The 18,355-nt window shown below is 38.1% G+C and overlaps 1 protein-coding gene across 1 annotated transcript in view; it reads left to right on the top strand.

Annotated features, from left to right (window-relative positions):
* LOC150082462 (piezo-type mechanosensitive ion channel component-like) overlaps positions 1 to 18,355 on the top strand; it is an 861,219-nt gene that overhangs the window by 568,245 nt on the left and 274,619 nt on the right. The window contains 1 exon segment of the mRNA XM_090377768.1: positions 17,969 to 18,102. Within this exon segment, the coding sequence (XP_090233894.1) occupies positions 17,969 to 18,102 (134 nt within the window).

Raw genomic sequence — 18,355 nt, 5'->3', positions numbered from 1 at the left:
ACTCACTCACTCCAAACGTGTTATGTTCTTCCTTGAGTTTATGTAAGCTGTCAACTTCCAAAATGACAGATGGAGTTTGTTCCAGCAATCAAACACCTGCTGGTGGCTAAAGGCAAATTTCTACACATCTATTCTACAACTGTCTTTCCTCAATTTAATTTATGCCCATCAGGTGCATAATCTGAGCAAGTGGAAGAATCCCATCAGCATTGAGCTTGCTCAAATCATTCAAAACCTTATGCACCTCAATCAAATCACCTCATAGGTGCCTAGTCTCTAAATGCTGAAATTTGTAGAGCTGAAGCCTTTCTTGTAAGAGCAACCCCTTGTTTCCCTGACCAATTTTGTTGCCCTTCTCTGTACTTATTTCAGCAGCTCTACATCCTTCCTAAAATGAAGCTTCCAGACTTGTATGCAGTACTAAAAGTGTAGCCTGACTACTGCCTTATATAAGAGAACAATCACCACCTTATCCCTGCTAGCAAAATTCCTATATATCGTTGACAAGACCCCCATGAGCTGTCCTGAAAGCCTGTCTGCACTGCTCAGAAAACTTCATGTCTGACTGCACAATTATCCCCAGGTCTTTTTCATTTTCCACTATTCAGAGTGTAGAACCAGACAGTTGGTATGTTACTCTGGGGTTACTGCTGCCCATATGTTGAACTTCAGTTGCCACCTTTCAACCCATCTGTTCAACTTTTCTAGATCCTGTTGCTGTAGCATACTATCATTAGTGTCAGTACTAACCCTGCTAACTTTCATATCTTCTGCAAATTTGGACATTAAACCTGATATAACTTCTTCAATATCATTGATAAATATAGAAAAAAACAATGGGGGCCAACACTGATGTCTGTGGGATGCCACTAATAACATCAGTCCAAAAAGACCAGTGTCCATTGATTACCACTCTGTCTTCTCCCACTCAACCATCCCTTTCTTTATCCATAGCAGCAACTTTCCCTTAATGCTATAGTGCTCCAGTTTGTACTGCACTCTTCCAAGTGCAACAGTATCAAAAGCTTTCCTGAAATCGAAGTATACGATATCAAAATTAATTTTTGCATCCAGTTCCATTGTGACCACATTGTAGTATCCATTCAGATTGGTCAGACAACACTTCCCCTTAACAAGCCCATGCTGTGAATGAATTATAACTGCAGTCTTGTCTGGATGATCCTGAAATGCTTCTTTAGTTAGTGACTCCATTATTGAACCTGGAACAGAAGTTAAACAGGTATGTTGTTACTCATGCCACCCTTTGATTCATTCCCCTTTGTGAATTGGGGATTTATTCACACCTCCATTTAGGACCTATCCTGAATCCAAGAATGCTCTTGTAATTATGGCTAAGGGTTTCCTTACTTCCTTTGCTGCTTACCTTAATATAATTGGATAGATTCCATCCACCCCAGGTGCCTTTTTTATATTCAACTTATACAGGAACTCCCCGACTTACGTAAGTGTTGCATTCCGCGGAACACTACGTAAGTCGGATTTTACGTAAGACGGAATTTCCCCCATGCTTGTGGAGCACTCGCAACTGTGCTTGCGGAATTGATTCAATCAAAAAAGAAATGTTCGACGAACATGTAAATTGAATTATTCATTGTATTTATTCAATTTTCTTTATCTTGTGCAGGAAAAATTACAAAAGCGTGCAATTTAAAAAAAAATTCAAAATTATAAAATTTTGCTGATAAGTATGCCACTGCGGAGGTTGAGAGCTGTGGACATTTAGAAGGGGTCAGCCGCTCAACCTTATGAAAGAATATATTAATGGATGACTGGATGGTGGCTTTTTTCTTTTCATTGTAGGTTTCTTTGTAGCAAGCAAGCATATCATTCACCCCTCTTAACTCTGTTAACTTTTAAGAATCGTTCACTGTCAGGATCTATCTTCTCAAACCTCGCCACTGCCAATGCAATTTCACGAAATGCCATTGCCATCCCTCTGGTTATGAAGCATCTTGACTCCTCATTTGGTTCATCTTGAGCTTAAATAATTAAGAAGTCCTCCTTCGTACTTAATTATTTTCATCTTCATTTCTAAATGAATTTTATTTTGTTTCCTGGCACTACCACCACTTGCACTTTTCATTGATCGCTTTCCCTTCACCATTGTAATACATAAATAGGAATGAAGAGAAGTTTCTGAAAATTTGTTTTTATATGATTGAAGATTTCAGTGAAGTGGAACACATTTCACCATAATAGCATAAAAACCCACACGATTGCAGTTATCGGTATTAATGCAAATGCAATAAGATCTAATTTACTAGGGCTTTCCTATTTTGTTTTATGGTAGTGACCTCCAGAAATGTGTTTTAGGCAAATATCACAAAGGTGTTCAAAATTAATTCTTATAACGGAACATATGATAATGATGAATAGGTAAGTGCAATTTCCATTATAAAAATGACCTTTTAGCTAGCTTAGTAATATAGCATAATAATAATATAGCTTAGTAATATTGCATAGTAATAATATATAGCATAGTAATATAGTGAAATTTTCAACTTCCAAGGACTTGGAACGAATTACAAAAAAAAAAAAAAAAAAAAAAAAACACACAATGTGTTATTGGGTTCACATTACAATATTTTCATGATACCTCCATTTATTCCAACGGGATGCAAAATATGTGGCCACAATTTTTTTAAGTTTGCACCGGCCGGCAAAAACTTATGTAAAGTTGAATTTCCGTAAGTCGAGCATTACATAAGTTGGGGAGTTCCTGTATTCAATTTTTGCTCTACTTTGTTCTCAGTTCTTATAAAATCATTTAGCTCCCTGTTAGAGTTTAATAAGCTTCTAGCTTCCACTCGTTGTGAAATATTGTTCAAGGTTTAGGCCTAAATGGTTATCAAATGAACTAATGAGACTCGTGACAGAGAAGAAAAATTCATGGAATGCATATAAATTATCAAGCGACTCAGAAGCCTATGGCAGATATAAGCTAGTCAGTAATCAGGTCACAAAGGAGGTTAGGCAGGCGAAGGCAGATTACGAGAAATCTTTGGCAAAAGATGATAAGAAAAACAGCAAGGATTTCTTTACTTATATAAACTCTAAAAGGAAGGGGATGAATCTGATTGGTCCACTTGATATTGATGTTTCCACTGTTGATGATCCTGCTCAGATAGCAAACAAGCTGAATGAGTATTTTGCATCTACATTCACACATGAGGAGTTATTAAGGTTTGAAAATGGCAGAAGGTTATCAAATTGTAGCAGGGTGCTTATTGAATTTGTAATAACTGAGATCAAAGTGGAAGAGAAATTGTTAAAGTTAAACATAAGAAAGGCACCTGTGGTAAATGGGATCTATCCAGTTATATTAAAGGAGGCAAAAAAGCAACTAAGCAAACCCTTAGCCATAATTATGAGAGCATCCTTGGACTCAGGGGAGGTTCCCACGGACTGGAGATGTGCAAGTGTATCCCCAATTCACAAAGGGGATCGAAGGGCGACACGAGTAATTACAGACCAGTTAGTTTAACTGCTGTTCTGCGTAAAATAATGGAGTTACTGGTTAAAGATGCATTGCAGGATCATCTAGACAAGACTGCAGCAATAATTCAGACACAGCATGGGTTTGTTAAGGGAAAGTCTTGTCTGACAAATTTTATAGGATATTATGATGTGGTTACAAAGGAACTGGATGCAAAAAATAATTTTGATATCATATATTTGGATTTCAGGAACGCTTTTGACACTGTTGCGCATGGAAAACTATTGTACAAATTGGAGCAGAATGGTATTAAGGGTAAGTTGCTACAATGGATAAAAGGATGGTTGAGTGGGAGAGAAGACAGAGGGTGGTAATTAATGGGTGCTGCTCTTCGTGGACTAATGTTATTAGTGGAATCCCACAGGGTTCGGTGTTGGGTCCTCTGTTGTTTTGTATATTTATCAATGATATTGATGAAGGTATATCTGGCTTAGTGTCGAAGTCTGCAGATGATACAAAGGTTGGCAGGGTTGTTAATGACAGTAATGGCAGTGTGCTACTGCAACAGGATCTAGATAATTTGGGCAGATGGGGTACAAAGTGGCAACTGAAATTTAACTTTGACAAATGCAAATTACTACGTATGGGTAGAAGTAACCCCAAAGAAATGTACCAACTGTGTGGTATTACACTTAAGGTGGTAGAAAATGAAAAAGACCTGGGAGTAATTGTGCAGTCAGGTGTGAAGTTTTCTGAGCAATGGAGACAGACTGCCAGGGCAGGTCATGGTGTTTTGACAATGATATATAGGAATTTTGCTAGCAGGGAAAAGGAGGTGATTGTCCCTCTGTATAAATGGTCTGGCCATACCTTGAGTACTGTGTACAGGTCTGTAGGCCTCATTTTAGGAAGGATATAGATTTGCTTGAGCGTGTACAGAGAAGGGCAACAAGATTGGTGAGGGGAATGAAAGGATCCTCTTACCAAGAGAGGCTTAAGCTCTACAAATTCAGTGGCTGGAGACTAGGCCTGCACGGTGATCTGATTGATGTGTATAAGGCCTTGAATGCATTGAGCACGCTGAATTCTGATGGGATCCTTCCACTTGTTCAGATTACGAATCTAAGGGGGCATAAATTCAAATTAAGAAAAAACAGATGTAAATGTGTGGAAATTTGCCTTTAGCCAGCGGGTGGTTAATTGCTGGAACAAACGTCCATCTGTCGTGGTTAAATAAATTTAAGGAGGAACTGGACAGACATATGGAGGGAATGGTGTGGTTTTTTTTTTTTTTTTTTTTTGGTTGATGCTGCATAAGCTCATACGCTTGTTTTCTTGAATCACATGCCACTACTACTACTTCCCTAGAGAATTTCTTATGTGTGAATGTAGATGCCAATTACTCCTTCAGTTTGTCAGCTTCCTGAGCAGAATCGTCAACAGTCAAACCATTGATATCAAGTGGACCAATCTGATTCATCACATTCCTTCTAAAGTTTGCATAAATAAACAAGTCTTTGCTTCTTTTTTTTTTACATACTTTGCCTAAGATTTCTTGTAATCTGCCTTCACTTGCTTAACCTCCTTTGTGACTTGATTACAGACTAGCTTATATCTACCATAGGCATCTGTGTCGCCTGATAATTTATATGTATTCCATGCTTTTTTCTTCTCTGCCACGAGTCTAATTAGTTCATCTTACATCCATTGAGGCCTAAAACCTTGAACAATATTTCTTAGTTGGTAGATAAAGCCTAGTAGTTTCCAAGATTAATTCCTTGAATGTTTCCCATTTAGAATATGCTGTTGATAACATCATCAGTTGGTCCCACTGTATACAATTTAAAAACTGTCTGAGCCCACTGTAGTTACTTTTACGAAAGCAAAACCCTTCCCTTTACCCCAGATGGTAGTTACACCTTTATTAGGGTACCTGCCCACCCACTAATGAGTAGCCAACAAGTTCCAAAACAGTTCCGTTTGGGTAATGGTATCCGCTGAGAATAAGTAACAATAATCTTCTCATATGGTGAAGCGTTACTTATTCATGGTTAGTGCAATATCATAGCAACTCGTTGTTTTTTTTTTTTTTTTTTTTCCCCCTTGTTAATTGTTGGTGCATCAGCTTCTATGGCTATAATGCACCTCCCAAAGTTTTTGCATTTTACTGTGATCCAAGCTTGAGGCGGGAATTGAACCCGCGACCTTTGGGTTGCCAGGCAGGCACTTTACCTACCTGGCTAACCCGGTCATTGAAACTCGTTGTGAAGGTATTCACAATATGAGATAACTTAATGATGCCAACTTAAAACTACTTAAGTAGTTGGCTACGTACAGAAATGATTCAATTGCACTATCTTGTATATCAGTAAATCCCACATAAGTCATCAGTACACTGTGATCACTGCCACATAGTGGTTTGTTTATCTGCAGAATCTTAATGCATGAATAATCACTGCTTAAAATCAGATCGAGTATTACTCCCTCTGGTTGCCTCTCAAACATGCTGCTGTAGAAAACAGTCATTCAACTAATCTGCAAAAGTCTAATGTTCAAGTGACCAACCTGCATGTTACAGTCAATATCTGGAAAGTTAAAGTCTCCCATTATAAGACATTCTAATTTACTGGCCAACTCTATTTCTCTGTACAGTTTGTTGCACTCATCTGGGTCACTGGCCTATAACACAATCCTCTATTCATTTTTGTTTGCCCAGTGATTGTGACTCCAAACTGACTTAACATTGCATTGTCCACCCATGCCAACTGGATGCACTGTCTTAGATTTTGTGTTTCTTAACTAATTGATAATCTCTACTCCCTTCCAATCCTGTCAGTCTTTCCGTATTTATTGTACTCCTCAAATTCTGCATTCCTGATATCTGTGTGACATTACATCTCTGATTATATCCCAACAATATCTGCATTTGTTGTCTTGACTAGCACTTCAGATTCATCAGATTTATTTACTATACTCCTAGCATTGGTGAACATGAAAGTATACATGTACATGTTCTTACTCTTAGTTATCCTAACACAGCCCATGTATTTATTTGTTCCATGAATGACTCCCATCAGTCCTTGAAATCCCTAGCAGCTTGCTTTCCAGGCTGCTGCTCATTCTGATGGAAGCAGTGCAAGAATCACTTTCACCTCTGCCTGTGGCTACTATTAATCTGTTAGTCTGTGAATCCCTCACCCCCAAGCTTGCAATTTTCTGGTCCATTTAACACTGCCTCAATAGCATCAGCAAATAATTTTGCAGTCTTTCTATTTGAGTGTATTCCATCTCTGTAGAAGCAGTCTCTCCTGTTACAAGCACAGGCCACACTGAGAAAAATTCTAACCTGTGAGCCTTGCACAATCTTTCCAGGACTTAATTGATTGACTAGGCTCTCATCATATGCTCCTGCCTATCGTGTCTGGACTGAATTGTGACACTTTGAAATGTATCCCTACTCGCTGGGTTTTTTTTTTTTTTTTTTTTTTTTCAACATTTACCTGTTCTTGCTAATTAAGTCTTCAGTCCTCCTACTCTTAATGTCATGAGAGAGAGAGAGAGAGAGAGAGAGAGAGAGAGACAAACTTTTATTGCACTACTTTCAATAGTAAGCAGGTACAAGTTTGGATAGTGTTTCAATGCCCCCTCACGTCCAAAAAAAAAAAAAAAAAAAAACGGGGGTTTTCAGATGAGAGGTGTTTGTAGGGCATTAAATAATTAAATATTATAACATCAAATGTCATAAGACATTAAATGAAATAAGATGATATGGAATGACATACATCATTACAATAACATTAAGTTATCGATTAAACATTAAGATGACATGAAATGTCATTAAACAAATTACATTAAATAAAAATGGCATAGCCTGGCATTAAACATTAAAATTAAATAAACCAAATGACAACAGATACTTATTCATTTTAAAGTCTAATTTTCAACCTCACAGTTCGTGGGAGAGAACAGCATGAACAGAGGCAGTTGATGCACATACCTGACTCCTTCCCTGGTATGCTCAATAATTAACAGGAACATTGGGGTATGCTGGCTTGGATGCATTGAAGAGAAGGCTTTTCATTGTATAGACTCTCTGGACCATTGTTGACTATTTCTTACTGGAGGCAACCGGGTGAATTTGCATGGGTCTAGGTGGTTGCGACGATGTCCATGGTCTGTGATGAGTAATTGGAGACCATGAGATGTGTGGGGTTAAAAATCTCATGTCTATAGTGTTGGTTGACAGCAAATTTCTTAAGGTCGGCATCAATGTCATGGATTTGTCCAAGCATTTGATAGGGTAGGAAGTGATCTGATAAGTGGAAGCATGAATGAAGAGGTCAAATTGTTAAGGTGGCTCTGAGCTGGGCAGGTGGAATCCTCCAGCAACAGAGATCCCAGGATGAAGGAGATATTAACAACCCAGTCAGCATATTTACTTAATAAGATAATAAGATTTTCAGCTGTCTTTCTTCAATGAGAAAGGGCAGCCTGGGAATTTCCAGGGCCATTCCAGTTGTATGGAGTTGGGGTGGTCCTATGTTTGTAGGTTACCCACTTGACGAGCTAGTTCCACTGCCCAGATAGGTTTTGTGATTGTGGGTTGCTGCTGATGCCCCAGATTTCTGCTGCATAAAGTAGGGGCTATAATTGGTCCTGACATATTTGATGCTGTGACCTTGTCTGAGATGTTATGCAGATGCTGGTTTGCCCTCTATTTCAGGTGCACTCCCCACCTGATGAGTTTGTTGATATGATGGTTAAATCTCAGTTTAGTCCCAATATGTACAACAATATCACCTTTTGTGCCTTTAAAAGTTATTTGCTTTACAGCGTCATCACTTTTGAAATGGCAGACTTAGCCTGGTCCTCTTTCACTTATTCTTTTTGCACAATATACAGTGTGATTCAAAAGTCTCCATACATAGGGAATGATATTTATTTTTTTCTGAATAATGTTCCTGTTTTGTTTCACACAAATCTGAATGCTGAAATGGACCTAACATGCAAAACAATCATGCCATCCAGATGGAGAATTTCCGCCATATTTTCAGAAGGCCTGGGCACCACCCCATTATGGTATCTGCATGTGCTGATGGTTGAATCAGCAGTTCCTGGATTGGTCACCGTGGTCCTGAGTAGTGGCCTACAAGTTCCTCAAACCTCAGTCCATTCAATTTTTACATTACACCATGTCCTTCAAGTGGGGGCACTTGAAGGCCATGGTGTACCAGGAAAATATACGGAACATGAATCACCTAAAGCAATGCATTCGAAATAAAATTACGCGCATAACACCAGATGTGTTACTGCGAGTTCAACATGAGTGAGATAGACAAATCTGTATGTTTTCAAAGGAATGGCAACCACATAGTGCATGTTTTGTAAATAAAGTAACAGTTTGTTAAAAATGTGACCTTTTCCTTATGTATGAAGACTGTTGAATCACCCTATATTTCCCAGTTCCCTGACAATAGAGTCACCAATAATAACTGGCTCCTGTGTTCGCAGCTGAGAACTTTCTGCTCCTCCCCATATTGATTCCTTCAAGGGCGTCTAGGGAACCTCTCATGAATGCCCATCAGAATGCTGAGTTGGCACTTAATCTCTTCACACTCTCTGCACTCAGTACGCAAAGACATCCTCCTTGGCTAGATCATGTCCTATTCCAGAAATATCCGTGAACATTTCACAAGTGGCATATTTTTTAGGCTGTGATGCATTGGAGAATCACCTCTTCTGTTCTTCCCTGAGACATAGCATTCCTGCTACTTTGTGCCTGTTGCTTTTCTGCTCTGGTCTGGGGGCATGATTGCCATTTAAATACAATTTAATTGATTAACAATGAAAATTAATAAGATTAATAAATTTAATTGATGAATTGCCAATACTACCCTAAAGTAATAGATTCCTAAATGCAGTGATATGTATTAGCTGTCTAGTTTTATGTTATACCTTATGCTATCAATTTTGAGATATGGGAATATCAGGTAACCTCGTTCATTAGTATTTCTATTGTTAGTGGCAAATAATGTAAGCAAGCAAGCTTAAAAAGCACCAGCCAAAAAAAAAAAAAAAAAAAACCCCAACTTCCCTCATCAGCTGTCCATCCTTCAGTAATTTTTCTAGTTCTTTCTTGAGTTTTTCAAACTACCCACTTCCACAACAACAGATATAAGTTTGTTCCAGCAATCAACCACAAATTTCAATACATCTGTCCTGCAACTACACTTTCTCAATTTGAATTTATGTCCCACCATGTATACTGTAGTCTGAGTAAGTATTCCAAAAGCATTGAGCTTGCTCAATCCATTTGAACACCACTTTTTTTGATTCCTTCACCAATCTCCTTGCCCTTCTGTGCACCCATTCTAGCAAATCTTTGTCCTTTCTAAAATATGCCTCCAGTATACAGTAGTCTGAGTAAGTATTCCAAAAGCATTGAGCTTGCTCAATCCATTCAAAGCCTTATACACCTCAATCAGATCACCATGCAAGTGCCAGGTGCTGCAGTTTACAGAACTGAAGCCTTTCTTGGGAACACCACTTTTTTGATTCCTTCACCAATCTCCTTGCGCTTCTGTGCACCCATTCCAGCAAATCTTTGTCCTTTCTAAAATATGCCTCCAAACCTTTATGCAGTACTCAAGATGTGCAATTGAAGAAGATACTTGTTGACATTAGACTTGAATTTCTGTAGATTGTAATTTTTGGAAAATACATGTGAAGGGAAAAATTTCTCTTACATTTTCCTGCCAGTTATTCTAGGCACAATTTGGCCTTAGTTGCCCTCATGCCAATAAACCCCAGTTATTTTAAAATCCTTTAGGACACTGTTAGAGTTTGTAAACATCTGACATCTCCTTTCCTAAAGACAGAGCAATATGGCCTTAGTTGCTAATGCTCCTAAAAACCAAACAACAACAATAACTTTCTTAAAGAATTCCTCATGTTGACAAAAAATACCTATTCAGTTTGTTGAATGCAAAAAGGGCTTTTCATTCTTTGCAAAAGATATCTCGTAATCTTCCTTAGCTTGCCTAACCTCCTTTGTGACTTGATTACAGATGACATATCTACCATAGGCTAATGTATTACTTGGTAATGTATATGCATAGTGTGCATTTTTGTTCTCTGCCACATGTCTCATCTCTTCACCTGACATTCATTCATGTCTAAGCTTGGAACGATATTTCTTAGTTGGTTTGAAATACTGTACCTATTAGCTTCTATGAAAGCAAAAGCTCTTCCCTTTACCCTTGACAGTAGTTATCTTTAAATAAATCCCTCATCAGTACACCGACCAGTGCCATCCAGTGGATCTTTTAACTGCAGATTCTTAATGCAGAAAAATCGTTGCTAATAATCAGGTCAAGAGTATTTTTTTCTCGTTTTTTCTCTAACCTGTTGCTGTAGAAAACAGCAATCTTGTAAATCCAGAATGGCCTTGCTAGTACATGAGTGACTAACTCACAAGTTAAAATCATTATCTCGAAAGTTAAAATTTCCTATTATAAGACATTCTGATTTACTTGTTCAATCTATTTCTCTATATAGTTATTTGTTATAATCATCACAGTCATTGGGCTTATAGCACACTCCTACTCTCATTTGGTTTCCTGGTGCTTATGTCATACTAGACTGACTCATCATTGCACTGGCCACCTATGTCGGCTGGATACACTACCATAGATTTCTTATGCTTCTTAACCAAGAGCATATCCCCACCCATCTTCTCTTTGTCTGTTTGTCCCTTCTGTACAGATTGTACTCTTTCATATTCAAATTCTTCATCCTTCTGTGAGAGTGGTGCCTTGTCTTCAGCATTCCTGTAATGTCTGCATTTGATGATATAATCAACTACTTCAAATTTATTAAATTTATTCACAATGCTCCTAGCATTAGTATACATGCACCTGTTCTTACTTTTAGTTAAATACATAGTAAGTAAATACACTGAACACTGACTACGTATTTACTTGTTTTCTGATGATCCACAGTAAGGCTCAATCCCAGACACCTTGCTTTCCTGGTTGCTTCATGTTCTAACAAAAGTAATAGAAGCAGTGTAAGAATCAGTTTCACCTGACCTCTGCCTGTGACTGATTAATCTGTTAGTCTCTGTATCCCCCCCTAAGCTAGCAGTTTTCCGACCCCATGCGTCATTGCCTCAGTAGCATTTGCAAATACAGTGGCAGACAAAAAAACTGCATCACTTGTGAATTTTGCAAATGATGTGTTTTGTGCTGCATTGTGGGTTGTAAAAATGTTCGAAATGCATTTGTTAGATGGGATATATATCTCTGTGGATATATATATCCAATAAAAAGACTCCACCTGATATACCTAATTGCCATCAATATCTTCCTAAAGGATAAAATGCATAATTCATGGCAATATGAAATATCATGTAAATCGCAATCATGACGACCAAACATACATTTTATTGCATTTACGTGTACTAACTACAGTAAACCCCGGTTATTCGCGTATTTGCGGTCGCTGATTTAATATAAAATGAAACCTAAAAAAATGTGAATTTTAAAGTGCGATGAACATTTTCTGCCTTAAAAAAACATGGGCGTGGCTAAAATTATCTTTCCCCGGTCAAAACAGTGCTCAGTGGGGGGGGGGGGGCATTGTTGAGGCCACGTTATGTCGAGGATCTGGGTATTTTCTTACCATTTGTATGCCATATCCAAAAATTTCATTACTTCATACAGCACATGCCCCCCCCCCCTGCTGTTTCTTACTATTGAATACACCATGAATTGTCAAACTAATAGAGTAAGCTTATCTGTGAAAAGATCTAAACCTCTAGTTCTAGTTCATTTCACAAATACAGGGTGTATCAAAAATATTGGTACAAACGTTTAGGAGAGGTAGGTAACATCAAAAGGAATGTGAATCGCATAGGAATCCGTAACTGGAAACGTCACCGTAAGTTGGTACACAGCATTGTTCATCAGTTCGCGAGAGGGCAAATTTCTGGTTTACTCATTTAAGCAGTAGTCGCCATACGAAGAGCATGCATCGATATATGAACTGTGAGCTGGCAGACATACACCTAGTGTATGGATTAGCAGAGGGACCACACAGGTGTGCCCCCATGCGGCACAACATTGCTTTGCAATAAATGTGTGGGCAGGTATGGTCGGTGACTGCTTAGTCGGCCCATACCTGTTACCATTTATTAATATCAGTTAAATATCGGATCTTTCTTGAACAAGTTCTACCAGGGTTACTTGATGATGTTCCAGCAAATGTGAGATGCAACATTGGTTTCAACATGACGGGCGCCTGCCCATTATGGAAGGTGTGTTTGTGACCATTTGAACAGGCATTTTGGGCGTCGATGGATTGGCCATGGTGGACCTGTTGCCTGGCCCCCACACTCACCTGTTTTATCGAGCCTTGATTTCTTTCTGTGGGGGTCCTCAAATCTATCGTGTATGAATCACCTGTGGAGATGGAAATGGATCTCGTGGCGAGACTCATCTGTGCTGCTGCTACTATCAAAGAAACTCCAGGTGTGTTCAACAGTGTCCGCCAATCCATGCTGCGGCGGCGTCACGCACGCATCGCGTCTCATGGTGGAACCTTCGAGCATCTGTTGTAACATCATGAAATACATCCATCTCGTACTCCATTGTTAATATTATGTCAAATATGTTTCCCACTAATTACTGTCTTGTGTCATTTCTGCTTCTTGTGCCTCTGCTACTACTTTCCCGTGAAGTTCCGGTTATGGGTTCCTATGTGATTCACATTCCTTTAGATGTTACCTACCTCCCCTAAACGTTTGTACCAATATTTTTGAGACACATGATCTCAATGTATACATTGAGATCATGTATACATGATCTCAATTCTAATTGCAACAATTTCCACTTGCAGTCTGCCAAGCCCCATGTACTTTTTCTGACAGAATCTCAGTTTTCGGTTGATTCAACTACTGCTCATCTCAATTGCCCAAACTATTTGCCGTATGATTCCTTTTGCCTAAAAGGTGGTACTTGTGAATATGTCCGTTCCGATATTCCCTGTCAGAGACTCGGTAATTTGGAATATCCTCTTTTCGATCTCTCTGGCTTTAAATCTCTCTACCTCATTCTGCAAAAAATTCATCTGTTGTCTCTACTGTTCTCCCAACTCCGCTAATCACGTGGAGTTCTTTGACTTCCTCTCTTTGCAACTTGACTTTCTCCAGTCCAACTTTCTTAACAGTGAGGTAATTTTCCTTGGTGATTTTAATGTTCACAACTCCAGCTGGCTTCCGTTTTCTAGTCACACCGACCCAGCTGGTCGAGATGCTGAGGCTTTTGCAATTACTAATGACCTTGCACAGATTATTCATTTACCTACAAGAATACTGTACAATCCTAACCATACAGACAACATGCTTGACCTTTTTCTCACAAACAACCCTTGTAAGTACACGGTCGAAGTGAGTGGTCCTTTTGGCACCTCAGATCAGAATTTTGTGATTGTGTCTTCTCCAATGGAGCCTTTATCTCATGGCTATTCCCAACATCATGTTGTTTAGCATTACAAGAATGGAAAATAGGATGACCTGCCAGATTTTTTTTCTTCTTTTCCTTGGTTGGATTTCTGTCTCAACTTCTGATGTCAACGTTTGCTCAGATCGTGTCAGTGAAATTATTCTTGTAAGAAAGGAATCCTTTATCCCACACTCCACTTTAAAATCTCGTCCTTTATCCAAACCTTGTTTTTCCAATAAATGTGCTAAAGCTGCTCAGGAGGAGAATGTTGCATATCGTAATTGGCTTGTTTCCAATTTTTCAGTTTCATTATGTGACTACATCAAGGCTCGCAACAATTGTAAAGCTGTTATTAATCAGTCCAAACTAGATTTTGAACATGCTAAGAGTAGGAAACTTGCTTCTTGCTCTAATGGTAGCCAAGCATTCTGGTCCCTTGCCAATATGCAACTTTGCCCATCTCTGCTTCCACCTCTGTCAAAACCAGATGATTCTATTGTCACTTCAGCCAAGGATAAAGCTGACCTGCTAGCATTCCATTTTTCTTCCACCTCATGTATTAATGATCTTGGTAAAATACCTCACACCATTCCCAACACTCTCCATTCAATGTCTCCTGTGGTCTTCCATTAAAAGGATGTCAGAAGGATTTTGACGAATCTTTATGCTAAGAAAGCTTCAGTTCTTGATGGTATTTCTCCACTTGTGCTCCTGAACTTACTCCTGTTCTTTGCCGCCTTTTTTCACTTTCTTATTTGAAAAGTGTTTTTCCTTCTGCTCGGAAATTTATTCATATCCAGCTAGTTATTAAAAATGGTGACAAATCCCTCCCATCCAATTATTGCCCCATTGCAATTACTTCTACTCCTTCTAAAGTAATGAAGAAATCAATTAACTGCCAACTCTTAAACTGCCTAGAAATCTTCCATCTGATCAATGATCGCCAGTATGAATTCCATCAGTGTTGATCCACTGGTGATATTCTGTCTTGTGTTACCCATTTATGGACAAATTCAATGGAAAAGTTCAGGGAAACACAAGCAGTTGCTATTTACATCTCAAAGGCTTTCGATCGTGTCTGGCCTAAAGGTCTTCTGAACGAGCTTCCATTTTATGGTTTGCCAACTGTTTTTTGTAATTGGTTATCCAGTTTTCTCTCTGATCAGTCACTGAATGTGATGGTCGACGGCTCTCTGTCTTCTAACTTCTCCACTAATGCTGGTGTCCCCTAAGGTTCAGGGCGCCTCCGTAGCCAGGTGGGAAGGAGCAGCAGTGCGTAGCACACACACACACTTCTTGATTAGACCGGGGTTCGAGCCTGTCACCACCAAATACGGAGGATGCGGAAAGGTCAGGGTATGACCACCGCATATCCTGGAGCAATATGGCCTTAGTTGCTAATGCTCCTAAAAACCAAAATAACAACAATAACAACCCAAGGTTCAGTTCTTTCCCCCACTCTTTTCCTCTTGTATATTAATGACCTTCTTTCATTGACTGGAAATGCTATCCATAGTTTTCCCAATGATAGCACATCACATTCCACTTTCCATTTTGGGAAACCTTGCCCTGCTCAATCAGCTTCAACTTTTCAAATATCTGCTACCAATTCCTTAAATGCCGATCTCCCAATAATTCTCCAGTGGCACAAGACAACTGTTGATTTCAGTCCTTCTAAAACTCAGTCTTGTCTTATCTCTCACAAAAAGGATTCTTCTGCTCCTATGCTTATTTTTGGTGGCACTCCAATTTCTAGGCAAAATGATATATCTCTTTTGGGGATTACCGTGACTTATAATCTCTCTTGGCACAAGCAATATTACAAACAGTGCTTCCTTTGCATCTAAAAACTTCGTTTTCTCCTTCGCTCTCGGTGTTACTTTTCTTCCAAACAGTTGTTCACTCTATACAAATCACAAATCTGCCCTATCATGGAATATTGTTCCTACATCTGGGGAGGTGCCCCCAAAACCTCTCACAGGCTTCTAGATTCCATTCAGAAGAGGGCAATTTGGTTAATTAATGAATCCTCTCTAACACATAGACGTACAGTTTGTGCTGCATGCCTTTTCTACAGATACTCCCAGCATGGTTCTTCTGAATTGTCTTCTTTAATTCTTGCTCTCTCTCTCTCTCTCTCTCTCTCTCTCTCAAAACAGTCTGAACGCGTGCCGCCACCAGCCAACATCCATATGCTGTCCAACTTCAAACTCACAGAACTAACTTTTCATCTTCCTCGTTTATTTCTTAAACTGCTGTTTTCTAGAACAACCTTCCTTCATACGTATTTCCTGAAAATTGCAGTCTACAGAAGTTCAAGTCTAATGTCAACAAATATCTTCTTTCATCTTCTCAACTTCCAACCCAAGCATGGTACTAAGTACTATAGGTTCTAAATAAGGATAAGGTATTAGAGTGGTATTAGAACTTCTCAAAAAGGATAGGTTCTAATACCGCTCGTGTTTGCGATTTCATAAAAAATAATAATATGACGTTGACTCACCACATGCAGCCAAAAAAAAGCTCGTACCTGGCGTGGCATGGATGCCACAAGATTTCTTATTGTGTCTTGTGGTATCTGGTGCCAACATGTAACCAGCTGATCCTTTAACTCCTGTAAAGTCTTTGGTTGAAATGCTACAGATCAGAGTTGCTGTTCCAAACCACAAATCACAGATGTTCGAAGACTGAGTTTTAGAAGGATTGAAATGAACTAAGTTGTCTTTGCCCCAGTGGAGAATTACCTGGAGCTTGGCATTTAAGGAATTGGTAGTGGATATTCTAGAAGTTGAAGCTGATTGAGCAGGGCAAGGTTTCTCAAAATGGAAAATGGAATGCAATGTACTATTATCAGCAAAACTATGGATACGATTTCCATTCAATGGAAGAAGGTCATTAATACACAAGAGGAAAGGAGTGGGGGAAAGAACTGAACCTTGGGGAACACCACAGTAGTGAAGAAGTTAGAAGACAGAGAGCCATCACCGTCAGTGAGCGATCAGAGAGAAAACTGGATAACCAATTACAAAAAACAGTTGGCAGTTTGAGTTATTGAATACTGCATTAAATGCAGTTTGAATTGATGAGAATTTTAATGCATTGTTCCAATGTAGATTTTTGATAAGGAGGTTTTTGGAGTTTGAGATAATCAGAAATTTGACTGATCAGTATTCAAATTCTACCTTAGAAAGAGTCTGCCTTAGCATTTGAGATTAATTAATCTGTTAAACTGATATTTCTCTACTATTTATTCAATTATAATCCAATCTCAGTTTTTGAACTGTAAATTTACACAATTTGTTATTCTTTGATGTTTTATCGCTTTAATCTGGGCTTAAAACATTAAAAACATAAGATTGCATAATGTCGTGCTAATTTTCCTTAACCAAAATTAATGTCAAAATTAATGATTCAAACCAAGTCACAAATATGGTAGACTTCATAACTTTCTAAATATATGAATAAAAATTATAGTATAATTTTGAAATTCCTTTGTATTTTTTGTTCAAATCATATTATGCAACTCATTAATCACACAGCTATGTCTTGAAAATGTTATGATTATCTATGATTTTTCCTTTTATGTAAATTTATAAATAAATATAAAGAAATAAATTAAAAAAAACAAAAAGAAACAAATGTTAATGTGAACTAAGTTTTTGAACAGTGCAGTGTTGTTTCACAAGATTATTTCATCTAAAGTAAATTTATAAAACTTAAATGTCATGTCTAACAGTTCTGATCCTGGTTTAGAAAGTCTGCTTTATTTTATTTATTTATGAGTTAATTTTATTGAGGCTTAAAGCAAATAATTTTTATTATTTTTTAATTTCTATTTATTTTTATTTTACATATTTTGTGGAAAAATCTTTTTGGAATGAAGGGTAGAAGTTTTTGAATTGTACATTTTCAGTTATCTCTAATCAGTAAGGGGGAGGAAAAAAAAAAAAAAAAAAAGAGAGAAAAAGCTTTTATTGGAAACATAATATAAGTCAATTTTGATTTTCAGCCATTCGCTCAGGAGACTATTACATGTTTGATGCATATTCAGACGATGATATTGATTTGGAACTCTCGACAGCTTACAAACGATCTGAAGAGGACGAAGAATCAGTTGAAGTAAAACAGCGTGGCCTGAATGCTGTAGGTGCACTTTCATATTTGAAATAAAGAAGTTTTTATCTGATTTCTTAAATTATTCAAATTTGTTTAAGTATTGCACAAAATTGTTCCTATTGAAGCTATATTAAATTCATTACTTTCAGTGCAGTGAAGTATCTTCACTAACTGTTTCGGCAGCTTAATGCCCTTTAACCAATATATATCCAATTAATACTAAATAAAATAAATGGAAGGGTATTTGAAAAGTTTCTGGCCTACTTACATTTTATTATTT

Source organism: Mastigoproctus giganteus, chromosome 7 (genome assembly GCF_048544385.1).
Source record: "Mastigoproctus giganteus isolate SK-2022 chromosome 7, ASM4854438v1, whole genome shotgun sequence".
Lineage (NCBI taxonomy): Eukaryota > Metazoa > Arthropoda > Arachnida > Uropygi > Thelyphonidae > Mastigoproctus > Mastigoproctus giganteus.
This window is presented reverse-complemented; position numbering and strand designations above follow the sequence as displayed.